At 40.0% G+C, this 24,472-nt stretch overlaps 1 protein-coding gene across 7 annotated transcripts in view; it reads right to left on the bottom strand.

Moving 5' to 3' along the window:
- The window catches only part of phactr4a (phosphatase and actin regulator 4a), a 34,231-nt gene extending 21,761 nt beyond the window's left edge, over window positions 1-12,470 (bottom strand). For 2 of the 7 annotated variants that reach the window (XM_039605233.1, XM_039605234.1), the window contains exon 1: window positions 2,566-2,846. In XM_039605233.1, the coding sequence (XP_039461167.1) occupies window positions 2,566-2,623 (58 nt within the window). In that variant the 5' untranslated portion in view covers window positions 2,624-2,846. Of the gene's footprint in view, window positions 1-2,565; window positions 2,847-4,600; window positions 4,751-5,016; window positions 5,059-7,429; window positions 7,549-12,121 lie in introns of those variants that run through there. The other 5 variants (XM_039605236.1, XM_039605237.1, XM_039605235.1 and 2 more) reach the window with 5 other exon arrangements.
- Window positions 12,471-24,472: the final 12,002 nt, after the last annotated feature.

The following is a 24,472-nucleotide window of genomic DNA, read 5'->3' as shown; positions in this document are numbered from 1 at the left end:
GCCTCATTCTCACTAGGTGAATACTTGAACGCACTCTTTGTGGAAGAGTCCATCCTTTTTGGCTGCTTGTTTGACCATCAGAATAACAATGGTGTGTGTGTGCAGTGAGCAGCTACAATTTGAGCCAATAGTTCGACACGCTGAGTAATTTTCCATATCTCACATCACATCAGAGTAAAGGACGCCTGGCTTTGAGTCAAGAGCGAGCATATTTTAGTCTACTACAGTCCTTTTAGTCCTTGATAAAACAAAACCCAACTCAATGTTCTAAGTACTTCCCGTGCTCAGTCCCATCTATCCTGCTTCTGACTATCAAAAAGCTCATCAGGCTGAGCACATGCTGAAAGGTTTTCTGGCAAATCATGGGATGCAATTTTTCTTAAATAATAGTCCCAACCAACAGTCTAAAAGTAAGGCCATCACAGGTTTGACATTTCTAATACAATTTAAAATCAGTATATTCACAGACCAATCTATTAATTCTCCATTATGCGATTAGACTACATAAGACGAGGTCACGGATCAACGTTTGTTGACAGCAAATGGTGCATATATACAGCAATTACTCAAGTGGCTCATTTCCAGAATCAGTGACATTACCGGTTTTAGATCAATCATTGTAATATTGAGTAACTTCTACATTGATATGCATACAACTACAGACTCACTATCCCAAACATTTATCACCAATCGCAACATTAATTCAATGCTACATACTCCCACACTACAATGTGTTTTCTATCACAAGGCAGGAAAGCATTTCACCTGGGACCCCTTTTCAAGAAGCATTTTCCTCTCACACTTCCCTTCACAGAGCCAACTCAGATGAAGATGTACAATAATATTCACAAGCATTTTTTATTTCACATCTGTGAAACCGTGTGGCTCTGCATTTGTTGCATTTCATAAGGACATCATAGTAAGAGAGCAATCATTTCATTTGGCCGATAACAGTGCAGTTTTATTTATTCTTCATTGTGTCCATTATCCAGTTTTTTAATATTTGTGACACAGCAGCTAAATACTGGCTGATGACATCACTATGTTATCTTATTTGCACAAGTCATTCGACAGGACTAATATGGAGTAACACCAACATCCAGCTGATACTCTGGATAATACTGATATTCTTTTTCTTTTTATATTGACTATTTTCTTTTTGATTTTCTTAAATAACAGAATTCAGACTGTTGGTCAGACAAAACAAGACATTTGAAGTTAAAATGTCAAGCAGCAGTTATTTCTATGAGTACATTGTGGAGGTAACAGTTGAAATTATTGAAAATATAACTGAATACATTTTTTGTTCCTTTTGATATATTTCGATAAGTATGTCGTGACCAGGCTGTTGGAATTATCTGTGGAATCCTATCCTATGTGCTCTCTGCACTCATCACTTGCTCTCACAGCTATTTCTGACACTTGGAGTTCAATAGGAGGGGCAGGGTGGCAGTAAACTAGGAGAGTGGTCAGGAATATGACATGGTGACCTTGTGTTACAGCAAACCAATTGGACAAGGCTGCTTCTCACTGAGTGAGCAAAGAACTAAAGGCAGTGACCTCTGAGAGCCACAGTCAAGAGGAAAAATGGCACACTACTAACGATCCCTGAGCGAGCAGTCAGAATCTGTACAAGCTACTGATTTGCTTTAATAAACCAGCTATGAACAGTAAAGCTTTTCCCAGTCACCTGAAAGAGTTATAAAAGTCTTAAACCTGTAGTAACTAGCTGGCTCTGAGGTAATACCCTGTAGTCCTCTAGTCAAGCTATCCATATGAGTCATGCCAGTCATATGACACAGTGTTAGCAACTCCACAGAACAGCACACCAGACACAAAAATGAAGAGCAAATATGTAGCAAAGAAGATGTTCTCGTGTTACTCGTTTTGAAGAGGAAAGAGTGTTGCAAAATGTTTAAAGAGAAACTATCCAGCAGCATACCACATCACATCAGATCAGGACTGACACACTGCTTTGAGAAATTGTTCAAAAGAAAGAAGACACTCCAGTGGTACACAGATGCTCGATTTAAAAAAAAAAAAAAAAAAAAAAAATGATGAGCTGCATTGTTAGTAAGAATTGTCAGTCCAGATGCAGACTTTCCTACTAACAGCAAAAACCAGTTCTCAGTGTTTGATCTGCTATTTGCTTAACCAAAGAGACTGATGCTTTATGGTTTCCTGTAGACTTGTGAATTACAAGAAGGCTCGAGGAGTCAAGTCGTTTGAGTTAAAACACGCGGCGAACTGGAGTCAGCTGGTGCCTTGTACCCCCAAATCTCAGTTTTCAGATAAGGTTCCACTCGGAGATGAGTGCTGTGTGCAGACAGAAAGAGGTTTGTGTGGCTTGCACGTTTCACAATCACCACATTCCATCTGCATGCATACTTCTACACCTGTCTGTGCCTGCTGCTTTTTCGTTTCTCTCTGCTTTGAAGACACCTGTTTGTGTATACTTTATCCAACATGATATCCTCTGGCTGCCAGATTTGTTCCTCAGTTAAAACTAGTCAAAGATATGTTCATGACAGCTGTTAAGTGCTGAGCGTCTGGCCTTGGACTCACCCGTGTTGTGTTGGGCTTGTTGCTGGGCCACAGTTTCGCTGCTAGCACTGTGTCCCATGCTATGGCTTCTGTCCCTCCTGGGCTGCCAGGCGCTGCCTCTCCTGAGGCCCGCGGCAGCAGAAGTAAGCCTAAAGCCACCTCGCTCTCCTCCAAACAGAGAGCTTCTGTAACTCAACACTGTCTTGACTGCGTCGTTCAGTCTCTACAGTCTTTGCCTTCCCTTCAGCTTCTGTTATTTCTCCCTCACACCCTCCCTCCTTCCTTCTTTCTCGCTTTAAAACACAAACACACTCACTCGCTCACTCACTTCTTTGGTCCCTCCCTTCTTGGAGCACTGACTTCATAAATAAGGTACACCAATAAGGTAATCCAGCAGCCTGGAGTGCCTTTCATTCCTTAGAACTGATTTTTTTGAGGGCAAAGTTCACAGCAGGAGATCTCTGAAGCTTGGCCGGATCAGACATCAAGGATTGAGGGATTTCAAATGCAATGGGACCACCCACTTGTACCAATTTACGGAGTGACAAAACATTACTGCCTTAAGGGCAAGGGGGCGGGATCTGCAGGGTGAGGTAACTTGAGAAGTGGAAGGTGAGCTGAGCCAAGGTGGAGCTCAGTGGCAGAGCAGAGGAAATGGCACAGTGCAGGTGTCCAGTAACTCCCTGTGGATTGTCCGTTAAAGCAATGATGTGAAACTCCTCTTCACACCAACAGTTCTCCGACAAATTCTTTTTTTAAATTTTAGTGCAAATGTTTTTGTTTGAACTTAATCAAAGCTGGTTACAGGGAAAAAACAAAACAATGTAGACTTCGCACTTGCTTCTTACTTAATATGCTACACCTCTTATTAAAACCCAGTAAATGCTGTCTAAGGACATTACTCTCACATCCATCCTCATAAGTGCCAGATGGGGAAGCACAACTGAATTACAAATTGTGTGAGAGTTAGTAGAGTTCCCTCTTTCAAGCTGACAGATAAACATTACAAAAAAGTATGTTCACTTTTTCCATTGTGACTCAAAAACAGTTTAGTTGGCAGAAGTCGTTGGAAGTCTACTCACAGAACAGAGGAGTCTACTGTAACAACATGATTTGAAAACAACGTGATTTTAAAAACCCAAACATAATAAAACATAATGCTACTACCATTGTGCTGTTTATAGCAAGCTTAAACTTGAGTTTTTTAAAGAAATATTTAAAGTGAAGAGGAGCAAGAGAACAATCCGTATGTTTTAAAGACATGAAAACTTCAAAAGAAGCCGACTTCAAGATGTGGCCCACACTGTAGCTCCCTCTACAGTCAAAATGCAGCAACACAACTCTGACACAGGAATGCGTGGAATGCACAAACACAAGTGGGCTTATTGGTACAAGGACAGTAATTAGGGCAACAATCCTTGAAATCCTAACAAAACAAACAGGACGATCACACCATTCACAATTACTGTAGAGTACTATCATGGTACTTAAATATTTCCCACTCTTTCAGAGGCACAGTGGCAGATGGAGACACTTAATTTTGCTTTTTCAAGCAGCTTGAAAATTGAGATCACGAAAACCAAAAAGCAAATATTAACTCTATGACTCAAAAAACCCCACTGCTGTCACACTGACAACCCCAAAACACAAACATGTAAAATGATTCATCATGATGAAAGACCTCTGCGGATCGAAACATAAAAACACGTGAGTCGTTTCAGTTGCTCAATAGCATCACTTTTAGAGCAGACCTGAGGAGGAAGTGCAGTTTATTTTTACTGCTTGGCCACAGTGCCAGGCAGGGATGAGTAGATCGAGCTTCCTTAATCTTCTCCACCACGGCCCAGTTATCTATAAAGAGCACATACAGCTATGCTCTGCCCTATTGTGACACTTCAATGAATTAAAGTAATATGAGATTACTTCTTAGAATATAGCCACAAATGTTCTAATACTTAAACACAAGACATCCCAAAAGTACAGAAAACACGTTATTGTTTGAATGAAGGTAAACAGCATTTACCATCAACGTGATAGACAAAAAAAGTTTACTCACGACTATATTCAGACTGCACAGCCATCCTAGCTATGTTTTCACAGATGAATAACGATTCAGTCTAGAACAAAAGATCCTCGGGGCTATATGAATCGGTAGGTAATACTAAGAGGTCTACAGGGTGAAACGATCAGTGGTGAAAATAGACACAAGGCTACATTGCAGTGAGTGAAACCAGCAGCTCAACTAACCTACGGGTGTGTCTTCTGGGTATGAGCCAATCAGATAGCTGTACTGATAAATGCCACTTTGCGTCACAAGGACAGTCCCTATATGGGCATCCTCATATTATCAGATGGCATTTCTGTTAAACTACAGAAGCTTTTCTTTGTGTTTGTTGTAAACATTTTCCACACAAATTAATATAGTCAAACAAATAAAATATTTAATCATATAATAAAATTTGGTTTTCTTACCATGATTTTCCATCACTGTGCAAACTCAGCAATCAGCAGCTCCTGAAACAAAAAAGTATAAAGCATGTAATATTCATTTTAAACAAGTATAAGAGATTTACTTATAAGATGTTAGATTTACTTCTTTGACAAACATAAAGAAAAATGTTAGACTTTATTACTTTTATTTCTTGATTAAAAAAAAGTTTTAAGAGATTAAAAAAAAAAGAAATGAAACAATATCCTATTTGTTAAAATATGAAGTCCAAAAACAAATAAAACCACTGTTCAGGGGCGAAAAAACACAAACAAAAAAACCACTTGAAATAACCAAGGTGAGAGCAGTCAGTGAAACCTCCACATTATTACTGAGCATATCAGTAAATTACTGTGTTTGCTCCTATAGATTAGATGTTCTCTGAAGCTAATGGGGAGAACACTGAAGCTAAGCAAAAGCTCTCCTTATAGCCAAGACAACATAGGGCAGTAATTAACTTAAACACTGACTTGAGATCAATTCTAAAAGCCTAAAAGGCACAAAAAAAGTCACCATTAAGAAAGTGTCAGACAGTTGTAGTGTTGCAGAGAAAGGGAGCGCACACTCTCCCAGGATCTAAGGCACAAATATTAAAAATTAAAATGCTCACTGAATAGTCTTTGACACAAAATACGTTTCTTTCTCCGTTGCTGAGAAGTTATCTGGAATTCTTTACTTCGCATAAGCACTTTGAGATAACCAAGCAAAAACTGTTACTGTGTGTGTTACTCTGTGTGACAGAGTGAGACACATTATGAGTTCATAATCTCATGTATAATTTAAGAAGACTTACATGGGGGAATTTTTAAAATTCAATGAAGTAATATGGCATCAGTTGCAAAGTTTTACATGTAATAGGACAGGCGTAAGGTGTAGGCAATAAAAAACAATAACGCCTTCTCTGGAATTTTAAATTATATTAACACTTTAAATCATGAGGCCACCTGAGACAATCCCACCATGAAGTTGAAAGCATACAAGCATACCATTTTAAATCGTTCTCTGTTTAAGAGGAAGCTGATGGAAGTGCCAACTGGAAGTTACACAAGGTATACGATTACTGGAATCACACTGGAGCTGTGGATATAGTCTGAAAAACCAATTGCATGATCTCAGCTTCCATGGCACTACAGCATACTGCCATAAATAGAGTCTGACCACAACGCAAGATTTGTAAGACCGATATCAATACCGATACTTGGCGATTTAAAAATGCAATATTTAGATATCTTGTGCAATGTTTTTTTGATGTTTTTTTTAAAACGGTCATACAAAATATAACCAGGTGCCCCAACATTTGTTGTCATTTCTTTACATTCTACCAAAGTCTCTTAGCTTGCTGGGACCACAAATTATCCATTTTTACACCGTCCAACTACAATTCCTAACAATAAAATGCACTTATGTTCCATATTTATCCCAAAAGAAAAATGCCAAATTCCTACAGAAATACTACAGCAGCTAAACACAGTGATCAACTGACAAAAAGCTAAATAGCTTAATAAAAGTGGCAAGCCGAACTACTCGAGCCCCTCTCTACACAACTTAATTCTAATTGGAGTTTGTTTCTCTAGAACATTTTCATCTTGTTTTTATTTAGTCATCGTCTTGTTGTCTTCAGAAAAAAAGGATGTGGACAAAAAACTATGCTTATATATAGACCTATATGCAGTTTATTTGTTAAGCTGGCCTGTCGGTAGAAGCATGTTATGCCAATACGTATTTTCAGGAAAATCTTCCGGAGGTTTAAATAAACCTCGTATCTATGTACCTATGCAAAAAATGTGAACAAGCTCTCCTTAAATCTCATTAACACCAAACTATCAAACAAGCCGACTAAATATCATAGGATTATTGTTTAGACTCTGAACATTTTTAAGCCTAAAAAAAGTATTTGTTTTTCTGACATTTCTTGTTAATGTTCAATCATGGCTGGCACGTCATAACTCAGAATCAAAAAGCAATTAAACTGCTTTCAAGGGACTGACGGCAACAACGTCATCACCAGGAATTAGCTAGCAAATCACTGCTCTGAATGTCCTGTCGCTTTAAGAACAAGCAGCTGGGTGGATTGGTGACTGATCATAGTTAAGTTCCAGATGACAAGGTCAAACAAGCAGCTGACATTGACAAACTGACAGTGTGTGTTTTCTCTCCCAGGGAGCATCACAGGAGCTATTCAAAGCATGGCCCCACTTGCCAGTTGGTCAGAAACGGTGGGTGCGGCTACATGGTGACATCAACAGAGGTGGGTCCTATGAGCACTATCAGGCTGCACTTTGGAATGTCAAAAGTCTCCTGCGAACAAACTGGTATAACCCCGCCCATGTGACTGAACAATGTGTACATTACAGAAAAAAAATTTTTATTTTAAAATGCTGTTATGAGTCAACTTACTTTGACTGAAGGTCATTGATTATCAATAAAATGCTCCCCCAGAAACAGTGCCCTTGAAGTTTTTCTTGGACTTTTCTTCGACTGGTTCCAATGAGGAAAAACTCAGCAGCAAAATGATCCTGTCAAGTATACAAACAAGCACGAACATAAGGCAAGACACAAAAAGTGAACTTCCTTGTAGCTGAGCTGCTTTGAAAACCTGCTGAGTAAGCCGTTTATGAGATACAGTTTTAGTTTGTGCCATTTTGTTGAACTGTAGCAGAGATCCCCCGAAACACCACTGATGGAAAAAGGAAAACACAAGTTGCTCATTTACGATAAAACATTCATTACCTCACACTGAAACAAGAGCAACAACTCCGCTTTTGAACTTTGAGTTTAGCCTTCTAACAGTAACTGCCCAACCCCTCCGCCTCATCCATTTTGGTTCAGTCCAACTGGTTTGACAAGTCTTGGCCTACATGCTCAACAGCTGTAGCTACGCTGTACTTCACTTCAGCTATTCCACTTCTCTGAAGCATATGTTTACTTAAACACGCAACTCCTAGGTATTCCCCAAAATGCCCAACATCCGCAACAGTGCACCAACTCAAAATACTGAGGTCCACTATATAAATAGATGCACATCGTTAATAGTAAGAGTGTGTGCAAATGGCATGCAAAAATAGGTCCTGCACACCAAATGATAATATTTTTGTAATGACTAATAAATCTGTTCAATCTGACCCAACACCGATGCATAGTTTTATTACTTTCTTCCTGATAAGCAATAATAAATAGATAAAGCCTTATTTCCAACTGACGGGTAAAGAAAGAAATTGATACACAGTTACACTCACAAATAATTCACTAGATCAAGTTCAACACCATTGCAACCCAATTCTGCTCTCAAATATCCTCCGAGCACTGGTGCTGGCTGGCAGCACAGCAAACACAGAGGTGAGTTAATGTGCACCGGTTTATATGCAAGCACAAGAGTGTGAAAACCAGAACAGCTGAGCCAGTGGACTGAGGCCTTGGGACACCACGTGAACATGTGCAAACACACACACACAATCCTGTCACTGCTTTACAGAACAACCAAAGGTTGAATAGGTGATAGCCCAGCCTCTGATTTACCTTGGTTTCCAGTTAGTGGTTCCATGTTAGCTCTGTGACTTAAACCCACATCACACAACTTAAACAGCAGGCAAAACAGCAGCTAGATTTTCAGGTCTGGTAATAGGAACAAAGTTATGTCCTCACATTCCCGTGAAGGCAGATTTTTTCAGAGACATGGCATTCAAAAAATCCTGTATTTAAATCTGGGGGAAAATGCCACAAAAGCAAGTATTATAGTCGCATGACTTTCAGGGGGAGAAAAAAAGCTTTTTAAACCTATTTTTGTGGAAAAGTCAGCAGATTTTTTTAAAATCAGGTTTCATTGAAAAACATTTTTACTGGTGATTCTGTACATGCAGCTTTTATATTCCAGTGACCAGTGAAGTTAATTTAGATAATACTGTGTACAGGCCTTACCAAGATAGTTAGTGTTAAGTGGTATGCTAGAGCTACCTAATCTCAAGTGCGATATGAATTTTTTAAACAATTTAATCGAGGATAAAGGAAAGAGAACAGAAACAACAAAACAACATGTGACCAAAACCGGAGCTGTGACGTGGCGACATGACTCGGGCCTCTCCAGGTAATGATAACATGTTAATTAAGGCTAACAATTATTTTCACCTGAGAACAGAAACATTTGTGGAACAAAATTTGAAAGTAGTTTATTTTAAAGCCATACTTCACTGCTACTCTGTGGAAACATTACAACTAACAAAAAGTGCAGTACAACTAAGGAAAAGCAAAATATGCAGATTGTTAAATACTGACTCTACAATATTTAGCCCTGACCCAAATATTACATTCTGTTAATAGATCCTAAAAGTAGATGATTTACTTTTCTGACTATGTGTAGTATATTTTTCTCTTTTTTCTTTTCATGTCAATATTATATATATATATATTATAAATAATAAAGTTTAAGTAGAAAAGTAAGTGTACTTTTTATTTGCGGTATCAATCCATTAGCATAGCATTTATTTAGCACCACAGACATTTTGCTAACGCCAGTTGACAATGAAAACGTAATTATACAAAAAAAATCCATGAGATGCAAAAATGTAACTTTAGAGTTCTGAGTTTGTTTTTTGTTTTTTTTGTTTGTTTGTTTTTTTAAACGTATTTATTTTGGAGCAAATTTGCAAAACTTTGACAGTTTTCCATCAGATGTGACTACACAAGTAATTTTATGGAGCTTCTTTTTGCCAAATAGTCATAAATTTTGAAGGACTTTTCCTTCATAACAGACGTTTCGAGCATCCTCCAAAGACATGCCAGCCAGACACATTCGAAAATTTCTTTGGAAACAAGCTTCAAAATAACTGCTGAAAAAGTGACCTGAAGGCCTCGCAAAGATGGTTGCGGAGTGGCAAAGTTTGATTCTGGAAGGATTGTGTTTATAATTTGGAGGAGTCACTGAAATGTGACAAAGTATCTTTACAAAATATTATTGTTCTCTTGTTTACTGTAGTTTTTAATCTCCAAACACCTGAAATTATCTCAGATTGAGCAAAAATCTCCACTTTCGGCTTTTTGTTTTTTTTAAATGTGTTTTAGGCAAGAGCACTGCCTTTTTTGTGTGTGTCAATTGTCCTTCTTCAACAAAAAAAGATGACTCCTTGAGCCACTTAGACTTGTATCTAATTTGGTTGTCACTTTTCATAAAATGCACATCATGAGACTCTCACAGCTCCACACACCCAATCCACAGTGATTACTCTCATATAAACCAGTTCCAAGAATTTTCCTTAAAAATAAAGTTTGCACTTCAAGCTGTCAATACACTTTTGTAAATGTCGACCTGACTCTGTTTTAATGGAACTAAACCACTGTTTAATGATGGCAGATTATGTTAAAAACCTTCAACCCATTGCATAATGAATGATATTTTTTGAATTATTTTCTTTAAATGTCATTTCATGTTTTTATTAGCAGTTTTTAGTAATGCGTGATTCCTTTGAAAAGTCAATCTTTAGCTGAAATGCTGGGGTTTTACTGCACTGGCAGTTCGTACATTTTTTTTTCCCGACAATCGTGTTTGTTCACTGTAAGCTCCCATTTAGCTCACTCTCAGCTCATGGAAAAAGGGTCAGGGTTGTGCAGAGCTGAGAGGCGCACAATCAGCCATTGTGCTACCTTTATTGTGCAGGCCTGGCGATCACTAAATGAAGCTGTGAGTAACTGCGTAGCTCTCAGTGAAACACTTTCATCAGCTCATGATGCCACATACATTCGAATTTAAGTCCCACAGTTCCACAACATTAAAATAATCACATTCTTTGACCTATTTATATCCCACTAACCCGTATGTGCAACTGTTTACAAAACTAGCCTGTTTTACACTTGCACGCAATTTTTTAAGGCTTGACAATATCTCTCACAGCATGAGAAAAAATAATTTAAAGCATTTTTTAATATATAGTCTCTAGCTTAGATAAAATTGCATGTGCGTAGTATTTTTTTTCCTTCCTCTGTATTAATTACAAGAAGGTGGGGAAAGGGCAAAATTAAAAAATGATTACAATTGTATAATGCCCACTTTTAAAATTTTGTGACAAATTCAACTGTGACAAAACTGATAGCTGATTACCTGCCAAAAGATTAGTCATGGCAAACACAATTAGGTGGTTATCCCTTTTCCCACCATTTGAAAAATCTGTACCTTCAAAAAGTCTTATCCTACACAGTCTCTCAACGTCACTTCATAGTGTTACATACCTTTAGGCAGTCTGATTTTCATGGAATTTTGCTCGTATGCTTGTTCAGAGTTTAGTCCTTGTCAAATGCAAAAATCCACAACAACATCCATCCATCTGAATACATACCCAACAACAGGACAATGCACAGCACAAAAACAAACTGTGGCTCCTACAGGGCGTATTACTGTTTTCAAACAGGTCTAAAGGCACCGGGTGCCTGTCAGGACATGTACACCGACATGTGAATGGAATGCAGAGAAATACTTCTCTGGAAATCAAATAGCCAAGAAAAACAGGGTCCACTTGGACATTAGCATAATGAGATATAATAACTCAGAACTCTTAAGCTTCTTTCTAAAGTTTTTTCTTTTTTAAGTTATTCAAAAGTAAGGCAAAAAATACAAAAACAAAGATTATGGTAATGGAGTTGTAGTGGCTGCGTGTACTGAGAATGACATGTAAGTGGCAATTAAAGAAACTATTAGAAGGTTATTTTCAGCTATTTGGCATCGCCCTAGCCAACGTTACGTGTACAGTAAACGCCAGGCAGGTACAGGAAGCTACATAACAGAAGCTAATTGGGGGAAAGGTCCTGTGAAACTATTTCGATACACATTCCTTTACGTTGTTTTCTGTCTTTTATTGCATTTTCTCTTTGTACCCTGACCACCCAAAAGTTGGGTATGTTACCATAAAACAGAAACGTATCACAGCAGCACCTGTATAAAAGCTAATCCCTGGCTGCTGCTAACTAAAGTTAGGTAAGACCCAGCAACAGGTGGTTACTGTCCTCCTACAGTAGCATTAGCTTTGTTAGCTAATGTAAATTAGCTTACAGTTGCTGTTCAAGCTCCTAAAGACCGATACAGTGTGTTGTACAAGGGTGACTTACCTTTTCCCGTACTCGGTCTACCTAGGTGGTATTTATCCAAAAGGGTGGAGATTTTTGCGTTTCTGTTCTGTTTGATTGAACCCTTCTTACTTTTGACACTTGTCGCTGTTGTCCATCACAGGGGAGAGAGAGCAAGGCGGAACTAGCTCCAGTAAGTACCTTTGCAACCAACCCGAGCCACAAAATTAACTTTCTGCAGCGCTCCAGAACACATGCGGCACGAAAGCATCGCCTGAATTTAACTCCAGGTTCTAAGAAATATGCTGAATACTGTCTTAAGAGTTCTTCGCTAAGACTTTGCTGCCAAAAGGTGTTGCACGTTAACTCGCAAGGGAGATTAAATACTGTCACGCATGCGCAACTCTTCAAAGGGTGATCGCTCCCTCAAAGGGAGGAAAAAAAGCCAGACACAAACCTCAGAAACCACGTGATTTTTTGGGTCTGGTTTGGTCAGTTTTGTGGAGAAAGTTGAAAAAGTGTGGTTTAGGTTTAGGAACTGAAACGCTTTCACTACAAAATAACCCCATAGATAAGAAAATATGAATATAAGTTTTTCAACTAAATTAAGATTAAATAATACAATACAATAATAACTGTATTTTTTATTTAAATAACTGCCTTGAATATGCGTAATTTTAAAATCCTTCAATACTTGCCTGTGAATTACTGAAATTGGTGAAACTGAAAATTGAGTATATGTTATATTTTCTGGACACCCTTTAAATACCTGGGATCAAAAGTATTTGCACACCTGGCCACTATATATTTATTTAACTTCTATATAAGAATATTTAATATGTTGTTTTAACATTAGGTTAATGATGATGTTGTTTCTCAGACTTGATTGAGAAGTAAAGAGGCACCCAACAAGCATTGAAGAAGATGATGAGACTCAAAAAAGCACAACGCTTATAAGAGACATATCAGACTTGGTTGGTTTGCTAAAATCAGCAAGTGGGATTAGTTAAAAAATGTAAGAAGGATAAGTCGTGGATATTCATATACAGCATGGCCCAGCTACTCCTTTACCGAGGCACCTGGTATTAAAGTTACTGTGATGGAGTGGTTTGAATCATATCTTTCAATCTATCTAGCAATATGTAAATGCAAATGAGGAGTCTACTTTACATACTAAAACTAATTATGGAGTTTCACAGGGTTCTGGCTTAGGATCCATTCTATTTACCTCATACATATTCCCCTAGGCAGTATTATAGGAAGGCACAGCGTAAGTTTTTATTTGGTTTGCAGATCATACCCAGCTTTGTTTATCCATGAAGCCAGATCACAACCACCAATTAGTTGAACTTAAGTTAAAGACATAAAGGTCTGGATGACCACTTTAACTTTTTAGTATTACTTTTTACTTTTTTGTTTATTACTTCTAGGCTGGATTATTACAATTCAGTATTATATGATTGTTCTAAAAGCTACCTGAAAAGCCTTCAGCTGATCTATAATTCTCATAAGACACACATTATTCAGTAAAATGATCAATAGAATAGACCTGCCCAACAAATCTGCATATCAGTATCATGCATATTTCAGTTGAAAAAAGTGTATTTAAAAAAAAAGAAATGTTCTCGACTATCAGAAGAAGTCCTTTTGATCGTTTAATAACACATTTTTATTTCATTTATTAAAACAGCATTTTTGGCTTGTTGACTGTCATGGTCCCTCGGTGCTCCCAGGCTGTCTGCTCCAGGTTTGTTTTCTTTCTGTCTCTCTCCCTTGGTTTTCTCTTTCTCCTCTTTCTGTATCTGTGCTGATTTGATGGTGTTTGCTTTCGTGGGCGGGACTCATCATGGGTTGCTGCCTCTGGCCGAACACACCTGTGACAGTCAATCACCTGTTCTTGATTATCCCATGAAGCAGGGACATTCTTCACTGGGTTGTTAAACTACTCGGTAAACCTTGGCACTTGCTTCTCTGTGTGTTTTCCGCCGCTTCTGACATCTCTTGATTCTGACTGTGTGTTTCCTGTGTGCACAGATCCCCAGATTTCCCTCCCTGGTGTGTATTGTGCAAAGACCCTGAGTTTGAGAGAGAGGGAGTGTTACCTGTAAGTATAGGTGAGTTGATTCCTTATGTTTACGGACCTCGTGGAGCACTATTCCCCTTTTGCATCTTGTCTTTGTGTAAATAAATGTATTCACTGTAAATAAACACACTGAACTGAGTCTTGCACCTGAGTGCAACCTGGCCATTAACCTTGACATTCCCTCAGGGCAACATTATGCAGCCAAGTCACTTTTCTGAATGCACTGAGTGATGCTGCATGTACACAATCAAACCAGATGCTGACATTAACACAAGAGCTTTTTATGGGAGGAAAGAATGTGATGGGTCAGTCAGGGTCATAGGCTCACTTCCTCAGTAAGGACAGCAAAGTTGGTGAGAGTGACAGCCAGTGAGAATGAAACCCAGAATCTGGTTTGAGGAACAGTTAACAGATCAGAGGTCAGTTAAGGCCCATCCATATGTGATCTGTGTGGTTAAGCACTAGTGTAAACATGTAAATGATGATTATGTGTGTAGGTGTGTTGGTAGCTTGTAGAGGACTTTATGGAGGGATATGTAAGGTAACAGGATGTGATGGTGCTCCAAAACTCAAATGTTAAAAATGTGATATTTGTCTCTGTTTTTTCACAGAGAGTAATTGAGGTCACAGAGAAACACATACTGTGCAGTATATTTTGTTATAAAATGTCTAGTTATTTGTTATGCAAGGGGCTCAGGAGGTAGAGCAATGCATCCACTAATCAGAAGGCTGGCACTTCAATCCCTGGCTTCTCCAGTCTGTATGCCAACATATCTTTAGGCAAGCTACTGAACCCTGACTTGGTCCCGGTGTAATTCATTGATATAAATAGGTATCCCAAAGCTCCCAAAGAGTGGGGTGAAATTTTTTTTTCTAAAAAAACCCCAAACTAAGTCATATCATAGAGGGTTAGTCTTATTTAGCAAAAGTTGTGCAGCAGTTTTCTAAAGCTTAAGGATTCTAAAACTGAGGGATGATACACCCTTTTCTATTGATTTTTCCTGTTGTCCAGGTCTCAATTTAAAAAAAAAAAAAAAAAGTCTCAAAAGAGGTTTGCAAGGGGTAATCTTAACTTCTACCTCTCTTTCAATATGCTGGTTTCATTCACCTCTAACAGATATATAAAATCCACTCATTTCTGTCTTATTCCAGCTTTTATTTCTTGTGGATTTGATTACTGTAATTCTCTGAAGACATCAGTCTTTAGTCACCACATGCTACAATTAATTCAATATTCTTCTGCCAGGCTTATAACATGTAGTAAAAGATGCAACTCCATTATGAGGACTTCAGCTGTGCATAGCAGCTCATGACTGGCTATCAGTTAGTTTTAGAACCGATTTTAAGATTTTATTGCTTGTTTTTAAAGCCCCACACAGTTAGGCTTCTCCCTACGTCTCTAAGCTGTGGTCTCCATATGAGCCTGATCCCTGCAGGAGATTTTCCAGCAAGGCCTTTTTAGTGTTTCCAAAGACTATCTGATCACTAAAGGTTATGGCGGCAGCTCAAGGGCAACGACTGTGGGATTCCCTGTGAAGATCTCAGGCAAGTGAATTCTCTCAGCTCTTTTAAATCTCTTCTTACACTTCTACAACCACTCTGACTCTAGTTTTAGAACTGGATGTCATTTTTCAAAGGTTTAGACACAAAACCTGTTCATTGTTCTAAAACTGCATTTTGCAGTCATATTTTTAAGGAACACTTACAGAATCACTGGGACAATTCTTTAGATCACCCACACAAAATGTAACAATAGTTTTTAAGCATAGTTGTTCAGTTTTATAGCTGGTACTACAACAACCATTAGATACTGTAGTACCGTATGTGTGTTTCATCATGGTGTTACATGTAATGTCACTATAAAAGGAGCAGTAGAGAGAATACCACAGATGTGGTGGACTCATGGAACAAATCTGATCTTCAGTGGAGACCCCTGATATTCCTGTGACCACCAAGTCTTCCTCGTCCTGCTTGACGACCTGCATGCCTCCTGTTAGAGTATTGCTGTGTCACTGTGGAAATCCTTTTTTATTTATTCCTGCACCACAAGGTCAAATCAACAACATCATCCAAAACAAATTTGTGACGGTGGATCTCATTATAGGCTATAGGAATGAAAGAGTTATACATATATGTATATATATATCTATCTATATATATATAGATATATATATATAGATAGATATATAGATATATATCAAATCAAATCAAATCAAATCAAATCACCTTTATTGTCACATCACATGTGCAGGTACACTGGTACAGTACATGCGAGTGAAATTCTTGTGTGCAAGCTTCACAAGCAACAGAGTTGTGCAAAATACAATAACGTGCAACAAGCAAAATATAAAAATGGTTAATCTAAAAAGTAATAAATATATGTACCATATATAAAGGTATATACATTACTGAATGTGTGTACTAAATATGTTTTTCTACGTGTGTGTGTGTGTGTGTGTGTGTGTGTGTGTGTGTGTGTGTGTGTATATACATGTTTTACAAATGAAATAGAGTAAACAATAAAATAAGATATATAAAATATAAAATATACAGAGGTAGGTATGTGCAAAACAGTGGCATTAATGTACAGTATGGAGTGCATAATGTTGAAGTTCCAGTAGTGAGGGTGAGGTGTCTATGACGTGTTCAGCAGTCTGATGGCCTGGTGGAAAAAGCTGTCTCTCAGTCTGCTGGTTCGGGACCGGATGCTGCAGAACCTCCTTCCTGATGGAAGTAGTCTGAAGAGTTTATGGCTGGGGTGACTGGAGTCCTTGATGATCCTCCCGCTTTCCTCAGGCACCGCTTCCTGTAGATGTCTTGGAGGAGGGAAGCTCACCTCAATTATCCGTTCAGCACACCGCACTACTCTCTGGAGAGCTTTGCGGTTGTAAGCGGTGGTGTTGCCATACCAGGTGGTGATGCATCCAGTGAGGATGCTCTCAATGGCACAGCGATAGAAGGTCCTGAGGATGCGGGGCTCATGCCGAATCTTTTCAGTCTCCTGAGAAAGAAGAGGCGCTGCTGCGCCTTCTTCACTGTCTTGTTTATGTGTACTGACCACGTAAGATCCTCAGCCAGATGTACACCAAGGAAGCGGAAGCTGCTCACTCTCTCCACAGCGGCGCCGTTGATGGTGATGGGGTGTGTACTCCTCTGCACCTCCGGAAGTCCACTATCAGCTCCTTTGTCTTTGCGACGTTGAGGGTGAGATGGTTGTCTTGACACCAGTGGGTCAGGCGCTGACCTCCTCCCTGTAGGCTGTCTCATCACCGTTGGTGATAAGACCCACCACTGTAGTGTCGTCCGCAAACTTCACAATGATGTTGGAGTTGTTAGTGGCCGTGCAGTCGTGGGTGTAGAGTGAGTACAGGAGAGGGCTCAGTACACACCCCTGTGGAGCACCAGTGTTCAGTGTGATGGGGGATGAGGTGGTGCTGCCCAGTCTGACCACTTGGCGTCTGTCAGACAGGAAGTTAAGGATCCAGCTGCAGAGGGAGCTGCTCAGTCCTAGATCCTGCAGTTTCCTGTCCAGCTTCGAGGAACGATGGTGTTGAATGCTGAGCTGTAATCTACAAACAGCATTCTCACATACGTGTCTCTCTTCTCCAGGTGTGACAGGGCAGCATGGAGTGTCAGGGCTATGGCGTCATCAGTGGACCTGTTGTGGCGGTATGCGAACTGTAGAGGGTCCAGTGAGTCGGGTAGTGCGGAGCAGATGAAGTCCCTGACCAGCTTCTCGAAGCATTTGCTCACGATGGGGGTCAGGGCTACAGGTCGCCAGTCGTTCAATGATGAGATGGTGGAGGATTTGGGTACAGGGACGATGGTGGCCATTTTGAAGCAGGCTGGGACTACAGACAGAGAGAGGAAAGGTTGAAGATATGTGTAAACACTCCAGCCAGCTGAGCCGCGCATGACTTGAGGACGCGGCCGGGAATCCCGTCCGGACCAGTAGCTTTGCGTGGGTTCACTCTCCTGAAGTACCTCCGCACATCCTCCTCAGACACAGTGTGCGCACTGACGTCATCCGCGGTGCGCACACTGTCCGGTCTCCTGGTGTTCGCTGTGTCGAATCTAGCGTAGAATACGTTTAGATCCTCACACAGAGAGGCCGTGGTCTGCGGTGTGCTGGTTTTCCCTCTAAAGTCTGTGATCGTGTTTAGTCCCTGCCACATACTCCGAGGGTTGTCAAACTGTTGCTCCACCCTGTCCCTGTACTCACGTTTGGCTGCTTTGATCGTCTTCCGGAGTTGGTAATGTGCGTGTTTGTAGTCCGATGTGTTCGCGGAGGCAAAAGCGGTGCTCCGTGCCGCTAGCGCCGTGCGAACATCTCCGTTAATCCAGGGTTTTGATTTGGGAAGGATTTAACTGTTCCGGATGGGACGACATCTTCCACGCATTTTCTGATAAATCCACAGACTGAGTCTGTGTATTCATCGATGTCTTTAGCAGCCACGTGAAACATTTCCCAGTCCGCGTGATCAAAACAGTCCCGCAGCGTAGACTCCGATTGGTCCGACCAACGATGCACCGCCCTCAGGGTTGGAGCTTCCTGTTTCAGCTTCTGCCTGTAGGCGGGTAGAAGCAGGATGGAGCGGTGATCTGATTGGCCGAATGGGGCGCGGGGAGGGCTTTGTACGCATCCCGGAAAGAGGTGTAGCAGTGGTCAAGAAGCCGGTCTCCACGAGTGTTGAAATGGATGTGTTGGTGGAGTTTTGGTGAGACTTTCTTCAGGTTACCCTTATTAAAGTCCCCGGTCGTGATAAACGCCGCCTCTGGGTGTGCGGTTTCCTCACTGCTGATCGCGCTGTACAGTTCCCTGAGTGCTCGGTCAGTGTCGGCTTGTGGGGAATGTAAACAGCCGTAATAATCACTGCTGTAAATTCCCTCGGTAGCCAGAATGGCCGGCACTTAACCATCAGGTACTCCAGGTCCGGTGAGCAGAAGGATTTGACCGGGTGCACGTTCGCATAATCACACCAGCTGTTGTTGATCATGAAACACACACCACCGCCTCTGCTTTTCCCAGTAAGCTCCTGTGACCTGTCCGCGCGGTGCACAGAGAACCCCGGTAGTTGTACTGCGGGTCCGGTACCTTGTCCGATAGCCAGGTTTCTGTGAGGCAGATCACGCAGCAGTCCCGCATCTCTCGCTGGAATGAGATCCGTGCCCGAAGCTCGCACAGCTTGTTCTCCAGAGACTGCACATTAGCCAGTAATAAGCTGGGTAACGGTGGTCTGTTAGTGCGCCGTCTCAGTCGAACCAGAACGCCAGATCTTCTCCCTCTGCGTCGGCGTTTGCGGCCTCCACGGGCCCAGAACAAAGGCGTCTCAGGTGAGATGAATGGGGGTCTGCAAACGGAGGGTCCGTGTTGCAAAACTTGAACTCCGGAAAGTGATGAGAAAGTCCGTCTTTTATGTCCAGTAAGGTTTGTCGGTCGTACACAAGGAGACATGTGCTACTCGTGAAAAAATAAAGAAAAAGTAAAATTAAACACAAAAAACAGCTGTTGCTTGGGGGAGCTCGCGACGAGGCTGCCATACTCGGCGCCATCTTGATCCCATAGATAGATAGATAGATAGATAGATAGATAGATAGATAGATAGATATAGATATATATCTGTGTGTGTGTGTGTGTGTGTGTGTGTGTGTGTGTGTGTGTGTGTGTGTGTGTGTGTGTGTGTGTGTGTGGATATATATGTGGATTTAACAAAAAAAGGTGTGCTCACAGACCTGCTGTGTGAACACGATCAGGAACTGATGTTTGCCAGAAGGTGCAGGAGTGAAAAGTTTGAACACTGTGATCTCTTCTGGTCATTTGCTGAACTACACAACACAAATGCAGAGTGTGTTTCTTTAGTCTATACACCACACACCAGTGGCAAATATTGTATGCCCCCTACTGGCCTGCTAAAAGCACTGTTAGTTATATAGTTATATGAAATTACTGCCTAACTTATAAATAAAAAAATAAATACATACATATATATACATTTGTTTCTAAAACCAAAAAAAAGAAGAGGGAGGACAAATGCTCAAAACTCACTTATCTAATTCCAGAACAGAGTTGGGTATTCTTCACTTCCAACACAAAAGGTTTCTTAAACAAACAGAAAAGAAATATTTCCCTCATTCTGGAGGAAAAGACTGTTTTCTCTCTTGTAATAAATGCAGTAATCCAAGAACAAGGCAATGATGCCAAAGCTGATAGTGAAACAGTTCACTTCATGCATCTGATAAAATTTATGTGCCCTTTGTTTTCCTGGTTTTAGGAAGTAAACACCGCACACAGTGTTGCTGCCTGCTGTGAGAATAAGAGCCGCAGACATTCCCAGTCTGAGGCTGTTTTTCTCTTTTTTTTTTATTACTCTGCAGAACAGCTCTCTGTGTGAGGAGCTGCTGGTTTTGAAGGAAAACTCAGACAAAAGCAAACCTTCCAGTGACCTTTGCATGGACCCATTCTCGTCTTAGTGCACCAGACAGACCCTCCCAACCGTCCTATTGCATTTAATTATAGCACGCTTTTAAGTTTTGATCCCAAAGTTTTTTTGCTGGGTCACTGCTCAATGTCTGTGAGTATTTATAGTCACTCTGTTTTTTGTTTAAGTGCTGGGATGTTAAGATTCAAAGGAAAGAGGAAGCATAGGACTTTACTGTTGACAGCAACATACTGAAAGCATGCAGTGTGCTTTAGCGTAAAACTTAAAGGAGCTTATCGTTCCTCAGAAGCTAATTTTATCCTAAATACAATATAACCACTGATATCTGTGCACATTATTTTTTTAGACTGTTCTCATATACCGGTCTGAGTCGTTTAGTACCAGGCCACGAGAGTTGAGGCTCATGTGAAATTTATTTATTTATTTTTTTTGTAGTGGTTTTATTTTGTTGTATTTATCCGCGACACCTTAAAGGCCGGTCCGTGAAAATATTGTCGGGCATAAACCGGTCCATGGCACAAAAAAGGTTGGGGACCGCTGTCCTAAATGACTGAAAAACCACACCACACCATTGCTGCATTCGTGCCGGAGCTTTTACGATGCCTTACAGCAAAGGGCAATGCACACACGCTGGACAGGTCCCCAGTGCATCACAACCTTACAAAGCTCAGGGAGGCACAGCATATCACTCTTGCCTGATAAATAGATAATATGAAAGATGAATGTAATTACAGTGACGTCACCTTCTAGATTTTGAAATCCTGATCCGAAGTCTCAGTAAGTGTTTCTGCTACTCGCATATTTGTTGCAGAAAACCAGATAAGATAAGGAAGGGCGGGTCTTGCTGAAACTGCACCCTCATTGGCTAATGAAGTGATTGGCAGCCAGTTAGTCAAATAGTGTGATTTCAAACTACAGAAAATTCTCCATTCTCCAGAAAGTGAAATGACCAAAAATGACCAAGATTTACAAAACAGACTTAATTTTTCTGGGCCTGGCTTCTACAGGCCCAGAAGTCTTTTTGCAACCACAGCTATCGCCATCTGTTGGCCTTCAGATATAATGCAAGTTTTTAAGTGCTTTCACAATGGCTTCATTTTTACATCCATGTTTTATATCTATATCTATGGCCTGATCTCAGAAACTAAGCAGGGAATAGTAGGAATAGTGTGTGGGAATATACATTTTTCCTTTTTAAAACTTAGTCCTATGATAGAAAAACTTTACTATTTATTAAGGAGTTTAGATAACTAGAGTGTTATATACCTCAATTAAGTACACTGCAAAATGATAACTATCATTAACTTCAAGCCTACTTTGGAATCAAAATAAATGCAAGAAAGTGAAATAAGCATAAATTTAAATAAAATATCAAGTAATAATTGACATGTAAAGTAAAATATTTAAAAATCACAGCAGAAAAATCTGACTTTAAAATTCCGTTAATGGAGAAAATGTATCTAAATAAATGTCAAAGTACAACAGAACCTACTGTTACACTTTGGGAGATGTGGAATGTTATTGGTGACGGGTTTTTTTGTTTGTTTTTTACAATATTATGCCATGTTGGGTTTTATAATTGTAATTCCAGAACTTGTGCACACACCACACCACATGTGCACAAAAGCACTAATGCTTCTAATGTAACTTACATAAACTTTATCATTCACAGAAGTGTCTTTGCAAGCTCTGTTGGGAAACTGTCCCTACTCCAAGTGATTTCTCCCCTCTGGATCATTACAGCATACCCTACTTACATTTAAATGATATAAATAAAACCTAAACCCAGTCATTTTTTTTCACAGTTACAGTGTAATAGGCTCTGTAGAACCACCAATGTTAAAAAATGCTATAGAAGTGTACCACTTTGATCTGGAATTGAGAAAAACAGTCCATCAGTTTGCTGTGTAACACTAGCTACACTAGCTAATCTGGGACTCTCCACCATTTGACCCTTAGAACTGAAGAAGCTTCTCGGATGAGAAGTGAAACGTCTTCATGCAACTTAAAGAAGTCCAGACGCTTTTCTTTCCAAGCTCCTCAGACTACAATGACCTGGATGACTGAGAACCTTCACAGACAACACTAGCTATTGGCACACACTCAACTGAAGCACTAACGTGATAATCTGTCACATCAAGGGAGTGTTTTTCCACAAGGTGGATCAACTTTCATGTTGCATAATATCCATTCTTGTGTACATTTTGTCCCGAAAGAATCATTTTCCAATCAACGTTGTGATCTTGCATGGACCTCCCTTATATTATACTTAGAACCAGCAAACAAACAGAGGAAACCAGCTTCTCTGAACCCTGAAAAGATGAACTATAAATATGCTAGATAGTCTGACTGTTTTACATGGTGAATAGAACCTGCACAATGCATACTGTTTGATTAGTTACACCCATGTCTTCGAATCTATTATTAGACAGCAGGATTTTATTTCAGCTATTGTGGTGCTTCTTTTTTAAATGTTCATTTCCTGTGACAAATTTGAACAAAACCACCATAACTTCCCCTCACAAATGAGAGGGAAAAGCTCACTCACCTACCTGTCAGCTTTCAGAATACTGCAGATTTATAGATGCCTGATAACACCCCCCTTTTTTTTCTTCTGTCTTCCACTGAGACTCGTTTATCAGATGTTTGATGGACAAAATGTGTGTATGTCTTATTGTTCATGATAAAAGTGAATTTAAATAAAGCCTCTTTTAACATTTAACAGTAGTTATTTATAACCATCACAATTATTTCAATTAAAAAAAGAAACAAATGCTTTTTGTTTTATTTTTTTTTTTTTTTTGCCCCTCACAAATTTTTATTTTGGATATCCAATAATATCTTTACTATGAATTCATCTGGTCATTTTTTGGCTTGCTTAGAGTGGACTTAAATAGTCCTAAGAAGGAAAAAAAGGGAAATGAAACCTGTTTGGGTTATATCGGGGAGCAGAGGTAAAACCTGATAATAGAGCTGCCTACGCTTTCCTTATGTCACCCAGCAGGAAACACACAGGAAAACAATAAGGCCATCTTTGTGGACACAGAGGCTGATTACACAGTTCAGTATCACAGTTTCACTCAAACATTAGATAAGCCAGCAATGCAACACAAAAACAGATTATGCGTGACTCACAGTTATGAACCTCAGTAAGCACCTTTACAACATCAGCCCTTAATGAACTGTAATGACACGGAGCATCATTTCCCTGTCAGTTACTGCGAGCTCATTACAGGGTCTGTAAAAACAACTGACTGCTTTCTAAATTTAGACTACAATAAACTCTTGTTGTTAGTGTCCACATGGCTAAACACTAAAAAAGCAACAATGTGGTTATTTAAGAACTCATAAGAGTGGAAAAGCAATAATCTATAGCAGGGGTGTCCAACTCCAGTCCTCAGGAGCTACTGTCCAGCAGCTTTTAGATGCATCCCTACTCCAACACAGCTAAATCCAATGATTGGATTACCTCTTCAGCATGCCATCAAGTTTGGCAAAGGCCTGGTAACAAGCCATTCATTTGATTCAGGTGTGTTGGAACAAGGATGCATCTAAAAGCTGCAGTGCAGTAGCTCTTGAGGACTGGAGTTGGACACCCCTGTGTCGAACTCCAGGCCTTGAGGCCTGCAGGTTTTAGATGTGTCCTTGATCCAACACAGCTGATTCAAATGGCTAAATTACCTCCTCAACATGTCTCGAAGTTCTCCAGATACCTGGTAATGAACTCATCATTTCATTCAGGTGTGCTGACCCAGCTTGATTGACCATCACTAACTTTGTCAGGTCATGTTATGGAGGCCATGAGATTTGATCTGCACCTTTTAGATTCTTTGATTGGTCTCTTCTGATTTCTGTATTTTCTTTAAATCA

Source organism: Oreochromis aureus, linkage group 22, assembly GCF_013358895.1.
Source record: "Oreochromis aureus strain Israel breed Guangdong linkage group 22, ZZ_aureus, whole genome shotgun sequence".
In the NCBI taxonomy this organism is placed as follows: domain Eukaryota; kingdom Metazoa; phylum Chordata; class Actinopteri; order Cichliformes; family Cichlidae; genus Oreochromis; species Oreochromis aureus.
This window is presented reverse-complemented; position numbering and strand designations above follow the sequence as displayed.